Genomic DNA, 15,522 nt, shown 5'->3' with positions numbered 1-15,522 from the left:
ATCAGGATATCACCTCACCTTCTTTGTGTCCTCGTCCAGTCCATCAATTTCAGAAAGATTTGCATCTGTTGGTTCTGGTGAGAGCACTCAGGTTCTACTTCCCGCATGGCGCTCCTGCGCCACCCGGATGCACTCTTTGTCCTTGTCGCTGGTCGGCGTAAACAGTCGCAAGCTTCCAGATCCACCCTTGCTCGGGGGCTCGAGGAACCAATTCTTGAAACCTACAGTTCTACTGGGCTTCTGGTTCTCTCAAGGCCGAAGGCCCATTCTACCAGAGCCGTGGGTGCATCCTGGGCATTACGGCACCAGGCTACGGCTCAGCAGGTGTGTCAGGCACCCACCTGGTCGAGTCTACTTACTTTTACCAAGCATTATCAGATGCATACCTACGCTTCGGCAGACGCCAGCCTAGGTAGATAAGTCATTCAGGCGGCGGTTGGCCACCTGTAGGAGAGGGCCGTTTGACGGCCCTATCATGAGGTATTCTTTTACCCACCCAGGGATTGCTTTTGGACATCCCAATTGTCTGGGTCTCCCAATGGAGCGACAAAGAAGAAGGGAATTTTGTTTACTTACCGTAAATTCCTTTTCTTCTAGCTCCAATTGGGAGACCCAGCACCCGCCCTGTTTTCTCGGGGTTTTTCTGTTTATTCGGGTACACATGTTGTTCATGTGGTATGGTTCAGTTCTCCGATGTTTCCTCGGATTGAATTGGTCTTTAAACCAGTTATTGGCTTTCCTCCTTCTTGCTTTGGCACTAAAACTGGTGAGCCAGTGATCCCACTGGGGGTGTATAGCCAGAAGGGGAGGGGCCTTACACTTTTAAGTGTAATACTTTGTGTGGCCTCCAGAGGCAATAGCTATACACCCAATTGTCTGGGTCTCCCAATTGGAGCTAGAAGAAAAGGAATTTACGGTAAGTAAACAAAATTCCCTTCTTTCTGATGATGGCGTCACTTTAATGGCTGCCATGATGACCGTGACTGCACTGATTGAATCGCATTTATTTTCTCATCCCATAGGGTCTGAAGAAAGAAAATGAAATTTTGAAAATTCAGGCCTGTGAACTACAAAAGAAGCATGATGAACAACTACGACAGGTGTGAATTGTGCCCCGATCTCCCCTTCTAATAGATGGTGCTTTCCTCTCTCTATAGCCGGTGGTGTACTGTACAGAAGCAGGAGAAATAACAATGGTTTTCACTTAACAATAGCTATAGTTTTAATTTTGATTCCATAAATCAGTAATACACATACAAATAAGCAACATGTAATAGATCATGGGAGAAATCTATTTTTCTGGATTGTTCGTTTAATCTCTATTTATGGGTAAAAGTTGTAATCAATATTCAGTGGACGGATTTTCACAGCAGTACTGATGTAGATTAGACAGTTGGTGCTTTTAAAATTCTATATAGCGGGGTTGAAATAGATGCGCACACACATTCTGCTGCAAGTTCTCCTGAAGTGACAGTTCCAGTTCTTCATAGAGCTTTATGAGCACCAACTGCCATCCCTTATCTCAGTAATGGGAACATGAGTAATAGCAATAACTGTGGAATCAGAAAGCGCAATAGGATCCCCAATAGGGAAGGGGATAATTAACAAAATTAAACTCACCTATAAAAGTTGTGCCAGTCACAACTCCTATATAAGCATGTACACTCCAGGTCAAGGCTGCAGTCCCCGAACTGGCTGACAGCAGAAAGTAATAGAGATGGGTTTTCAGCACCGCGCTAATGACCAAAACGGATTGCTTTATTTTCATGCACAGGTCAACGCGTTTCAGGAGTCTCAGCTCCCTTCATCAGGACTAACAGGCAAAAGAACATCAAATCACCATCATATCATGAGATTTGATGTTCTTTTGCCTGTTTGTCCTGATGAAGGGAGCGGAGACTCCTGAAACGCATTGACCTGTGCATGAAAATAAAACATTAATCCTATCTTCAATCTGTTTTGGTCATTGGCGCGGTGCTGAAAACCCATCTCTATTACTTTCTGCTAATGGGAAAGTGAGGACAGATTCTGCGGCAAGTTCTCCTGAAACATCAATTACAGTTCTCCATAGACGTTTATGAGCACCAACTGTTATTTCTTATCTCAGTAATGGGAAAGTGAAGACCGATTCGGCTGCAAGTTCTCCTGAAACATAATTTACAGTTCTTCATAGGCGTTTATGAGCACCAACTGCTATTTCTTGTCTCAGTAATGGGAAAGTGAAGACAAATTCTGCTGCAAGTTCTGCTGTAACATCAATTCCAGTTCTCCATAAAAGTTTGAGCACCAACTGCCATCCCTTATCTCAGTAATGGGAAAGTGAAGAGCGATTCTGCTGCAAGTTCTCCTGAAATGACAGTTCCAGTTCTGCATAGAACTTTGAGCACCAACTGCCATCCCTTATCTCAGTAATGGGAAAGTGAAGACCGATTCTCCTGCAAGTTCTCCTGAAATGACAGTTCCAGTTCTGCATAGAACTTTATGAGCACCAACTGCCATCCCTTATCTCAGTAATTGGAAAGTGAGGACAGATTCTGCTGCAAGATCTCCTGAAAAATCAATTACAGTTCTCCATAGACTTTTATGAGCACCAACTGTTATCTCCAATCTCATTATTGGTTAAGTCTTTATTCGCTGAGGTTAGATTCTTCCCAATCAGTCCAAGAAGACTATTTCTCTCATAAAATATATACAGAGTTTCTTAATTTTACACGTACTATTGATTTTATGGAAAAATTAACTAAAAAGACTGTTTTTGCATTGATTTACTGTACCTAAAATAAGTTGATCAACTTTACAAACCTTGATTATAAATCTATGATTTGTCTACAGCTCCTGTGTAGACCTGTGTGTCGCTATGGTAACAGACTACACACAAACTTTGTGTAGTCAGATCTTTCATTCTATAAGTGAAATTGTCATCGATCTGTTACCTACTGCTTGCTAACCTTCCAAATAAGTAAAAAGAGAAGATATAGAAGGAAGTCTGGAGAATTACAGGAGCTGAATAAGACAACAGATTGATCACATATTTAATTGATGCATTGGGGAAAAAATGGTTGTGAAAGTGGAATTCACGTGTTCTAATGTTTCATGGGAACGCTATTGTGTCCATGTTGTAAATATCAGATTATTTTTTTCCTCTCATTTTAGGTTTCCTCAGTTTCTAGAGGTGAAGAATTAATAGAAGTGTAAGTAAAAAGTGTCCCACATGTACCGTATTTTTCGCTTTATAAGACGCACCTGATTATAAGACGCACCCCCAAATTTGGTGAAGGAAAATATTTTTTTTTTTATGTTAAATGGGGTCCATCTTATAATGCCAGTGTCCGTCTAACAAATCATATAGGGTATATGTCCCTCATAGCCCGTCATCCTAAAATTAGCCCCCCTTAATCTGGATATGGCCCCCTTATATTGAATATAGCCCCCTTGTCCTGGGACACGTCCCCCTGTGCTGCCCATGGCCACTATAGATGACACACCTCCCCTGTGTTTGATATGGCCCCCATACTGCTGCCCATGGCCACTATAGATGGCACATCTCCCCTGTGTTTGATATGGCCCCCATACTGCTGCCCATGGCCACTATAGATGGCACATCTCCCCTGTGTTTGATATGGCCCCCATACTGCTGCCCATGGCCACTATAGATGGCACACCTCACCTGTGTTAGATATGCCCCCCATACTGCTGCCTATAATAAAATAAAACACTCTTTCCTTACCTTCTCAGCGCTGTCCCTCCTCGTGTGTCCCTCCGTGGGGTTGAGCTCCTCCTCCACTTCCTGGTTCTTGCTGCCGGTCATGTGATCGGCACAGCAGAGTGATATCTCTGCGTGCCTTATCACAGACGGCAGCAGCAGGAGACCGGGAGATCAGCGCTGGAGGTAAGTAAAGCTTTTTTTATTTTACTATGGGCAGCAGTATGGGGGCCATATCTAACATAGGGGGGATCATGTGCGATCAAAGGGACACAGGCATATGCCCCGCTGCCCCAGCCCATCAGCGCGATGCGGTTTCAGCACCACACTGATGGACAGCGGCTGTGCATATTATATGAGCGGGAGCAGGAGATCTAACGCTGCTGCCCGCAGCTTTCACCTGCCCCCAGCACAGCTCCAGAGTGGACCCTGCAGTGTGTGTGTGTGTGTGTGTGTGTGTATACATGGGGGGGGGGGAAGGTGTATAATTTACACCCCCCCCCCCCGTATATTCGGTTTATAAGACGCACCACCTACTGACTTATGAATTACACAAAAAATAATAATTGGAACCTGTCAATTCGGAAGCTATTACCCTGCAGATGTCAGATTTATCTGCAGGTGAATAGTTACCATGCTGTCCTGACGCTTTTCAGGAGGTGTTGCAACCGGGAGAAAATAAGCTTGGTCCTCTAGGAAGCCGCCGGCTCTTAGTCATGGGGGCCTGGAACAGTCATCGCTGTTCGCACCACTCTATGTACTGTGAGCGATGACTGTACTTACGCCTTGACACTTTGATTGACCGCTCCTTCGGCACAGATGCACTGCAGATGAGCTGTCAATCAAAGTGCCGGGCCATGCTTGCAGTCACCGATGACAACTCTTCCACTGCAAGTCTTACTTAAAATCTAGTCAATTATAACTTTTTGCTGTTCTGACCGAAGAATAACCATTAAGCTTAATCCTGTTTCCTGACATGTTATATATGTCTTTAGTATTGCAAGGAAAGACAAGTATATAACTGAGCTGCTGTCCGAGCTGGAGGCTGAAAAGTCTGCAGTAGAGCAACAAAGGAAGAAGAACAATGTAAGTACATGGACATTTTCATAGTTTGACACTTTTCTAGAAAGATACTCAAGCTGGCCATACACACGTAGGATCCCGCTGACGATGACTGTGTATGGAGCCTCTTATCTCTCCTGTTTACCAAAAAAAAATTCACAGGAGCCTGGTCCAGTGGCCGTATCAGAACTCCGTAACCTCCAGACTCAAGCCTTGCAAATCCATGACCTTCTGCCATCCCAGTCACCTCTTCTGATTCGTAAGCCCGGCTACATCATCACTCTTATGGGGCAATGCAAGCGTGATGATTTAGGGGCCGAGAAATTAGAGAGAGTGTCGGGGATGCCCGCAGAGTAGAAGGTGGTTCTGGGGGCTCTGGTCTGATGGCCACGTGAGAAAAATGGATGTTAGTTGAGCAAGAGTTTTTCCAACCGCGATCTTGTGTGTATGGCCGGTATTAAGAGTGCTGTAAGTGCTGGAATACACTTCGATGATTAAACAGGGTACCTTCCATATTTTACATTTCCATACCACCGTTGTATCAAGAGGTTCTTCAGCCAAACTTATTTTAGGAGTCTAAATGTCATCACAGATGGGACAGAGGAAAGACACGGCATGTCTGCTGTCGGGTTGTTGTCCTCTTTGGCATTCAGCACAGGGCCGGTCCTGCATAGAGTTTGATATCAGCGCCATTTGTTGGCCTTTCTAGTGACCAGTCAGTCTCAAATTTCTTAGCTCAAGTCCAAAAACAAGCAGGACACCCGTGACGGCGGTGACCATGCCTGCCTGCTCCATTCCCATTGACTCTACACGTTCTGCCATTAGTCATGGAAAATACCACAAGGACTAGTGCTAGGACCACAGTAGGGACTTTAGAATCATCTTTGTAGAAATAAATGCAGAAGGGGATCCTCTAAGGGCACATTATGTGTTGTGGATTCTGAATGCATATACCCAGAGATTTGTGGTCAAGCGGCCACGTCCGTTATCTGTGGCTGTCCGTGGGAACCCTGCAAACAATTACGTTTTGGCATCCCCAACCCTGTTTGCAGGTGTGGCGGCATGATATCATCATTGTAATGCACTTGTGACATTACGCCAGGATTGTTAATGCAATGGCGTCAGCAGGGAGGAAGCGGTTTGCAGGGCTCTTGACCAGCGGCCCAGATTGCTGACATGGCCAATAGACTGGTTCTTGTTATTCCAGTTACCCCATCTTTAGTTATAACTCATGATGAAACTTTGAATAGGTTTTAGCACACAGTTTTCTATACCCCCTTTTTAGGATGGGGTGATCCAGCTATGAAATCTCTAGATCATACCATAAATGTTTACTTTGAAGGGCTTTTTCCTGTGGGGTTTTTTGTTGGTTAAATGTGAATACTTAAAGGGATTGTCTAGGACTAGAGAAACATGGCTGCCTTGATATAATTTATTATTATAGCGTCATTTATTCCATGTGTCTACATTTAAAAAGTGTATACTTAATAGGGATACATACAATAATCATAAGCAATACAAGGCATAGACATGTACAGGAGGAGAGAGGACCCTGCCCACGAGTGCTCAGTCTACAGGAAGAGAGAGGACCCTGCCCGCGAGGGCTGTCAGTCCATAGGAAGAGAGAGGACCCTGCCCGTGAGGGCTTTCAGTTTACAGGTAGAGAGAGGACCCTGCCCACTAGGGCTCTCAGTCTACAGGAAGAGAGAGGACCCTGCCCGTGAGGGCTCACAGTCTACAGGACGAGAGAGGACCCTACCCGCGAGGGCTCACAGTCTACAGGAAGAGTGTCCTCCCCACGAGGGCTCACAGTCTACAGGAAGAGTGTCCTGCCCGCGAGGGCTCACAGTCTACAGGAAGAGAGAATGTCCTGCCCGCGAGGGCTCACAGTCTACAGGAAGAGAGAATGTCCTGCCCGCGAGGGCTCACAGTCTACAAGAAGAGAGAGGACCCTGCCTGCGAGGGCTCACAGTCTACAGGGGATGGGTGAGGATTCAATAGTTGAGTACAGAGCTGGCCGCACATGGAACTGTGAACTGAGGGCTACTGTAGGTTGTAGGTTTGTTGGAAGACGTGGGCCTTCAGGTTCCTTGTGAAGCTTTTCAAGGTAGGCGAGAGTCTGATATGTTGGGGCAGAGAGTTCTGGAGTATGGTGGATGCTCGGTAAAAATCTTGGATGTGATTGTGGGAGGAGGAGATAAGAGGGGAGGAGAAAAGGAGATCTTGTGAGAATTGGAGGTTGCGTACAGGTACTGGAAGATTAGGTCACAAATGTATGGAGGAGACAGGTTCTGGATGGCTTTGTGCATCATGGTTAGGGTTTTGAACTGGAGTCATTGGGCAATGGGAAGCCAGTGAAGGGATTGGCAGAGAGGAGTGGTTGGGGAGAAGAGTGGGGAGAGATGGATTAGTCAGGCAGCAGAGTTTATTATAGATGGAAGGATTGCATTAGTGTTAGAAGGAAGGCCACAGAGCAGGAGGTTGCAGTAGTCGAGGCGGGAGATGATGAGGGCATGCACTAGTGTTTTTACAGATTCTTGGTTAAGGAATGTACGAATCCCTGAAATATTTTTGAGTTGGAGGTGGTTAGGGCTTGGATGTGTGGCTTGAAGGAGAGAGTAGAGTCACGGGTTACCCCCAGGCACTGAGCTGGGGAGCGTAAGCAGCCATTTACTTTGATGGATAGGTTTGTTTGGGGGGATGAGTGAGATTGGGAAAGATGAACTCTGTCTTAACCATGTTATGTTTTTAGAAATTGAGCAGAGAAGGATGTAATAGCAGACAGACATTGTGGATTCTGGTTAGTAAAGAGAAGATGTCAGGTCCAGATAGGTAGATCTGCCTATCATCAGCATAGAGGTGATACTGAAAGACATGGGCCTCTATGAGCTGTCCCAGGCCAAAGGTGTAGATGGAGAACAGCAGTGGTCCTAGAACTGAGCCTTGGGGGACACCGACAGGTTAGGAGGTGAGATGAAGAGGTGGTGAGTGGGAAACGCTCAATGTCCAGTCGGTTAAGTATGAAGAGATCAAAGATGGGGTCATGTCTGTCATGCCCAGAGACCGGAGAGTCTGTAGTAGAAGGGAATGGTCTACTGTGTCGAAGGCAGAGGACAGGGCCAGGAGGAGGAGGATTGAGTAGTGTCTCTTCGCTTTCACGGTTAGTAGGTCATTGGTGACTTTAGGGCAGTTTATGTGGAATGATGTGGTCAGGAGCCAGATTGTAACAGGCTAGAGAGGAGCAGGTGGAGAGCGGGAAGGACAGTTCATTACCGGTTTGACATAAGTAGGATTGAATTGCAATAACAGACACAGCCCATGGTCACGGGTGGCGTTGTGAAAGAATGCAACTAGGGTTCTTTAATCCTGGACAACCCCTTTTAATCATCGTATGAATGATCTACAGCTTTCTGATTCACTTTCATTTATTTATATATATATATATTTTTATTTATTTATTTATTTATTTATTTTTTTTCCCTATTTTCGGGGTTGTTGCTGCCACCCAATGGGAATTCATAGTTTGCACTCCCAGGCTGCAAGTGCATGTATAGCTGCTTCTGTGTATATCATTATATGCAATCTCTGCAATGCTCTGTGAGTCAGTTGCTGGTTTGCTGCAATGTATCGGGTCCAGTATAGCTCACAGAGCATTGAATAGACTGGGTGCAATTACTTTTCATTATCCAACCTGCTGAAAAATGTGTTCTGTGTTGTGAATGTTAACCCTTTTTTTCCTGTTTGGTGGATCGGAACCTGCTCTTTTTCTTTCTGGAAACTTTCCTTTTTTTTTCACAACAGCCATTAGACCAATATTTTCACTCAAATATATAACCCCAAAAGTAGCGTTTCACCACAATGTGACCGGGCCTCCAACAGTGACCATAATGCCATATATACTGGAACTATCTATGGCCGATCCCACACGGTCGGGTCTGTAATCTGCATGGATCTTACTCCCATTTGTGAGACACAAAAGTTGAGAAACGTTAAAGAACATATTCCTCCTAAAAGTAAAAACAAAACAAGAAAAAAAAAAGCCTCTGCACAGAATTTTTATTATTTGCTTCTAAGGCTGCTTTCACACTACGTTTTTTTAGCATGCGTCATGAACATTTTTTTGCTGCAAAAGCGGATCCTGTTTTTGCAGAGAAAAACTCATGCAAACGCATGTGTTAGGCTACTTTCACACTTGCGTTGAACGGTATCCGTTGCATTGCGTTGTGTAACGGATGCAACGGATGTGTTGCATATAGTGACACAACGGATGCAACGGATGCTGCAAAACAACGCAATTCGTTTTGATTTTTTTTTTTTTTTTTTCCCGGTTTTACCAGCGGCAGACTATAGTGAACGATCAGCTGATCGTTCCCTGCAGCCGGCCGCTGGGTGATCAGCTGATTGCTCCCAGTAGCCGGCCGCCGGGTGATCAGCTGATCGCTCCCGCCCGCCGGGTGATCAGCTGATCGCTCCCGGCTGCCGGGTGATCAGCTGATCGCTCCCTGCAGCCGGCTGCCGGGTGATCAGCTGATCGCTCCCGCCCGCCGGGTGATCAGCTGATCGCTCCCGGCTGCCGGGTGATCAGCTGATCGCTCCCTGCAGCCGGCTGCCGGGTGATCAGCTGATCGCTCCCGGCCGCCGGGTGATCAGCTGATCGCTCCCTGCAGCCGGCTGCCGGGTGATCAGCTGATCGCTCCCTGCAGCCGGCCGCCGGGTGATCAGCTGATCGCTGTCACTTGCCGGCGCCCGGGCATGCCGGCGGGCAGGCGCTCAGCTGAGCGCTGTGACTTGCCGGCGGCCGGGCATGCTGGTGGCCGGTCATTCAGCTGAGCGCTGTCGCTTGCCGACGGCCGGGCGCTCAGCTGAACGTTCGGCCACCGCGAGCCAAAATAAAGTTTGATTTAAAAAAAAAAAAAAAAAAAGAGCATGCGCAGTGAAATCCAGAGGATTCCGCTGCTCAAAATAACGTTACATGCTGCGTTCCTCCCGCTGGGCGGAAGCAACGGAGCGTCGCCCAGCGGAAGCAACGCAGCTCCTTTTGGTACAATCCGTCAACCATACAAGTCTATGGGAAACAGCGGAATCCGTTAACGGATTCCGCTGTTTCCCAAAAGGGCGGATTGTAACGGAAGGAAAATAACGCAAGTGTGAAAGTACCCTTACTTTGCAGGATCCTGTCACTTGAAGTTTATGGGCGGGCATTGGAGTCATGTGATCGGGAGTGAGGGGAACTGAACGTGATAGACTGGGAGCCGGCATCTGACAGCTGCGGAGACTCGTAACCAAGGTAAACATCGGGTAACTTGCTTGGATACCCGATATTTACCTTGGTTACGAGCGTCTGCAGCTGCTATGAGCCGGGCTGCCTGCACACGTAACCAAGGTAAACATCGGGTATCCAAGCAAGTTACCCGATGTTTACCTTTGTTACGAGCCTCTGCAGCTCTCAGGCGGGGGAGAGAGGGAGACTGATCACGCCAGGCTGGTTTCTGGGCATGCTCAGTAGAACAAGCAGTATCCTGTCTATCAGCACGCCAGCGTTCACATGCGTTTGCGTGCAGTATAGTCAGGATCCAGCAATTTGCAGTATTTGGACGCAGCTCAAAAACGCTACAAGTAGCGTTTTTGAAAAAAGTTAAAAAACTGCATGTCGCTGAATCCTCACTATAACGTACGCAAACGCAGGTGAACGCATGTTGACGCGAGTCCATTGCAAATGCATTGAAATGAAAACGCATTTGCACTGGATCCGTTTTTGCGTTACAAAAAAGTTCAGGACGCATGTTAAAAAAACGTAGTGTGAAAGCAGCCTAATTTAAGAGACGTTAAAAAAATTCCTTTTAAAAAAAAAAAACATCAAAAAACCCTCGTCACAGAATTATTATTGGTTATTTACTCCTAATTTGAGAAAAGTAAAAAAAAAACCAAAATATTTTACTCCTTAAAAAAAAAATCCTCCCTACAGAATTTTATTGGTTATTTGCTTCTAATCTGAGCAAAGTATTTTCCTCCTAAAAGAACAGAACAAAAACCCTCATCACAGAAGTATTGGTTATTTGCTACTAATTTGAGAAAAGTTAAAAAAAACACACCAAAAAAATGTACTAAAAAAAACCCCCCTCCACACAGACTTTTATTGGTTTATTTGCTTTTAATTTGAGTCAAAAAACATTTTCCTCCTAAGCAGAATTTTTATTGGTTATTTACTTCTAATTTGAGCAAAGTAAAAAAAAAACAAAACAAAAACATTTTCCTCCTTTAAAAATTGTGTGGAGGTTTTTTTTTCTTAAACTTTTTTCAAATTCGGAGCAAATAACAAATCTGTGCCAAAGTTTTTTGTTTTTTTTTAATTCATTTTTTTTATTATTAGCTATTTGCTCCCAATTGGAAAAGTTAACAAAAAAGCAAAACAACATTTCTTTGTCGCTCCATTGGGAGACCCAGACAATTGGGTTTATAGCTTCTGCCTCTGGAGGCCACACAAAGTATTACACTTTTAAAAAAGTGTAACCCCTCCCCTCTGCCTATACACCCTCCCGTGGATCACGGGCTCCTCCTCAGTTTTATGCTTTGTGTGGAAGGAGGCACACATCCACTCATGCATTCTCATACATAGTTATGTCGGATGGAAGAAAAGAGGACCCCGATGGGGTCCCCGGCATGTTCCCTTCTCACCCCACTATGTCGGCGGTGTTGTTAAGGTTGAGGTACCCATTGCGGGTACGGAGGCTGGAGCCACATGCCGTCTCCTTCACCATCCCTTATGCGGCTCTGGGAGAAGTGGGATCCTAAGCGGTCATCCATGAGCTGGGACCGTGCTCCATCCGCAGCCCCTGGTGGAACCTGCCGGACCGGAGCTTCTTCACCCCCAGGGACCGAGCCCTGCAACTGGAAGGTACTCTGTGTCCCCATGTGGGGACTGTACAGAGAGGGTCGCACCTTATCCCCGGAAGCCGCGGTAGTTCCGTCCGTTGTCTTTTCGGCGGACTTCCGCGCCGACCGTGCCTGCTTGTCGGGCACGGCCTTAAATTTAGTCCCCGGCTTCGCCGCGGCCTAGTCGCGAAAAATCCCGCCCCCGAGCCTGCCTGTCAGGGGTTAGGGCGGGATTGCCGACATGACGTCGGCTTTGAGGGCTGGAGCATCTTGCATGTTTCCTTCCCCCCTCATTGACCACTGTGGGGACTCCAGATTCCCGCTTTTTGCTAGCGCTGCCCCCCCCTCCCTGAGAGCTCCGGCGGCCATTTTTTAGCATTCTGCCTGTGGATGCTACTCAGCAGCAAAGCTCTGCAGCTCCGGGGGATCCACGACAGGGAATCTGGAGGACACACTCCGCTCGTTAGCGGTTGGTAAGCCACACCGGTCACCCGGTGCTGGTCCCCCTAAGGTGCCGGGATATATATATATAATAGATATATATATCTGTTCGGAAAGGCTGTATACCCTTTTCTTTTTCGCTCTATTGGGAGACCCAGACAATTGGGTGTATAGGCTATGCCTCCGGAGGCCGCACAAAGTACTACACTTAAAAGTGTTAGGCCCCTCCCCTTCTGCCTATACACCCCCCGTGCTCCCACGGGCTGCTCAGTTTTTTGCTTTGTGCGAAGGAGGTCAGACACGCACAGCACAGCTCCACAGATTGGTCAGCAGCAGCTGCTGACTATGTCGGATGGAAGAAAAGTGGGCCCATATAGGGCCCCCAGCATGCTCCCTTCTCACCCCACTCTTGTCGGCGGTGTTGTTAAGGTTGAGGTATCCATTGCGGGTACGGAGGCTGGAGCCCACATGCTGCTTTCCTTCCCCATCCCCCTCTGGGCTCTGGGTGAAGTGGGATCTTACCGGTCTCCAGGCACTGAGACCGCGCTTCATCCACAACTCCTGTGGAGCCTGATGGATAGGAGCCGAGTATCGTTCAGGGACATGGCCCTGCATCTTGGAGGTACTCTGTATCCCTGTGGGGACCGCGCACGGCATCGCCTCAGCTTTGCTGGGTGTGCTAGTGCACCGGGGACCGCGGCGCTGACCGGGTCTATATGTGCCATTACACACTCAGCGTCGCTGAGTGTGTTTATATGTAAGGGCTACCGCACTAACCGCCGCTGCCATGGGACACTGCGGCGCGGCTGGGACTTGTAGTTCGCCGGGGACTTTCACGCCGGCCGCGCTTTTACGGCGGCCGCGTTTATTACTAGAGTCCCCGGCTTCCTTGCGGCCTAGTTTACTTTTCTCCCGCCCTCAGCCCTGACAGGCAGGGGGAAGGGCGGGACGCTGCACGGAGCGAGCAGCTCTGAGGGCTGGAGTATGATTTACATACTCCACCCCCCTCCTTGTGCACGGTGTGAGCACCAGTTCGCGCTCTTTCTCGGCCACGCCCACAGCTCCCTCATCTCGTCAGGACGCCGCAGCCATTCCTGTCAGCTCCACCGACGCTGCAGAAGAGGGACAAGTCCTGGGAGACCCAGACACGGTCTCTGGTGGCCTCACAACCGCTTTAGGCGGCTGGTAAGCAGCACCTGTTGGTGCTAGCCCCATGGTGCTGTAGTGTATTGGTACATTATTTGTGTATCATATATACTTTACACTGTATGAGCACAGTGCATTCTGGCTATATACCCTTTTGTGTAACTCAAGGAAAACTATAGCATGGCGCCCACAAAAGGCAGGGGTGCCAAAACACAGGCTTATTATGCTGCCTGCGCCGCTTGTAAGACCCCACTACCGGCAGGTTCCACTGACCCTCATTGTGTGCAGTGTTCGACCCCTGTGCCACTTCTTCAGCCGGAGCCTATGCTAAGAGGGGCCCAGGGGGAGACACCTGTTGACACTGTCCAGGTGACGGGGACTGAGTTTGCTAAACTCTCTGAGACTATGGCTAAGATACTAGAAGCCTTGCAGTCCAGGCCGGTATCTCAGCAACGGGACCCTGTTGAATCGTTGTTCCCGGGCCCCCCTCAGTTGGACCAACAATGTCCTCCCGGGGTATCTCCTACATCCCAGTCTGAGGGTTCTGACTTAGACCCCAGCCCCAGATTGACTAAGCGGGCTCGCTTAGAATTTCCCTCGACATCATATTGTTTAGGGTCTCAGCGGGGGGAATCTTTGGTTGATGATGCGGAGACAGCTGATCAGGATTCTGATCCTGAGAGCGCTCTCAATCTTAATACTCCAGACGGGGACGCCATAGTAAACGATCTTATTGCGTCCATCCATCAGTTGCTGGATATTTCTCCCTCAGCCCCTCCGGCGGAGGAGTCAGCTTCTCAGCAGGAGAAATTTCGTTTCAGGTTTCCCAAGCGGACACAGAGTATGTTTCTAGACCACTCTGATTTCAGAGAGGCAATCCAGAATCACCATGCTTGTCCAGATAAGCGTTTTTTCTAAGCGCCTTAAGGATACACGTTATCCTTTCCCCCCGGACGTGGTTAAAGGTTGGACTCAATGTCCCAAAGTGGATCCTCCAATCTCCAGACTGGCGGCTAGATCCATACTTGCAGTGGAAGATGGGGCCTCGCTCAAAGATGCCACTGACAGGCAGATGGAGCTCTGGTGGAAATCCATCTACGAAGCTATCGGAGCTTCTTTTGCCCCAACATTCGCAGCCGTATGGGCGCTGCAAGCTATCTCAGCAGGTCAAGCGCAAATTGAAGTAGCCACTTGCACGGCCGCGCCACAAGTGGCATCCATTACCACCCAGACCTCGGCAATTGCATCTTACGCTATTAATGCTGTCCTGGACTCTGTGAGCCGTACGGCGGTGGCGACCGCCAATTCGGTGGTACTCCGCAGGGCCTTGTGGCTACGGGAATGGAAGACAGATTCTGCTTCCAAAAAGCGCTTAACCAGTTTGCCAATTTCTGGCGACAGGCTGTTTGGCGAGCGTCTGGATGAAATCATCAAACAATCCAAGGGAAAGGATACATCCTTACCCCAGCCCAAACAGAACATTCCCCAACAGAGGAGAGGGCAGGCGAGGTTTCGGTGCTTTCGGGGCGCGGGCAGGTCCCAATTCTCCTCGTCCAAAAGGTCTCAGAAAGAACAAAGGAACTCTGATGCATGGCGGTCTAAGTCACGTCCTAAAACGAACATTGGAGGCACCGCTAACAAGGCGGCTTCCTCATGACTTTCGACCTCCTCTAGTAGCATCCTCGGTCGGTGGCAGGCTCTCCCGCTTTTGCGACGCCTGGCTGCCACAAATAAAAGACCGCTGGGTGAGAGACATTCTGTCTCACGGTTACAAGATAGAGTTCATCTCTCGTCCCCCGACTAGATTCTTCAGGTCTTCTCCGCCTCCCGAGAGAGCCGAGGCTCTTCTGCAGGCGCTGGGCACTCTGAAGGCAGAAGGAGTGGTGGTCCCTGTTCCTCTTCATCAACAGGGCCACGGTTTTTACTCCAACTTGTTTGTGGTCCCAAAGAAGGACGGGTCTTTCCGTCCTGTCCTAGACCTGAAACTTCTCAACAAACACGTAAAGACCAGACGGTTCCGGATGGAATCCCTTCGCTCCGTCATCGCCTCAATGTCCCAAGGAGATTTCCTTGCATCGATCGATATCAAAGATGCTTATCTCCACGTTCCGATTGCTCCAGAGCACCAGCGCTTCTTGCGCTTTGCCATAGGAAACGAACACCTGCAGTTCGTGGCACTGCCATTCGGCCTGGCAACAGCCCCACGGGTTTTCACCAAGGTTATGGCTACTGTAGTAGCGGTCCTCCATTCTCAGGGTCACTCGGTGATCCCGTACTTGGACGATCTGTTGATCAAG

The 15,522-nt window shown here is 48.2% G+C and overlaps 1 protein-coding gene across 12 annotated transcripts in view; it reads left to right on the top strand.

The window, feature by feature from the left end:
- KTN1 (kinectin 1) overlaps positions 1-15,522 on the top strand; it is a 256,665-nt gene that overhangs the window by 197,177 nt on the left and 43,966 nt on the right. For all 12 annotated transcript variants that reach the window (XM_075329993.1, XM_075329992.1, XM_075329990.1 and 9 more), the window contains 3 exons: positions 1,023-1,100; positions 3,154-3,191; positions 4,699-4,789. In XM_075329993.1, coding sequence (XP_075186108.1) covers positions 1,023-1,100; positions 3,154-3,191; positions 4,699-4,789 — 207 coding nt within the window. The remainder of the gene's footprint in view (positions 1-1,022; positions 1,101-3,153; positions 3,192-4,698; positions 4,790-15,522) is intronic.

This window comes from Anomaloglossus baeobatrachus, chromosome 12 (assembly GCF_048569485.1).
Source record: "Anomaloglossus baeobatrachus isolate aAnoBae1 chromosome 12, aAnoBae1.hap1, whole genome shotgun sequence".
NCBI classification, from domain to species: domain Eukaryota; kingdom Metazoa; phylum Chordata; class Amphibia; order Anura; family Aromobatidae; genus Anomaloglossus; species Anomaloglossus baeobatrachus.
This window is presented reverse-complemented; position numbering and strand designations above follow the sequence as displayed.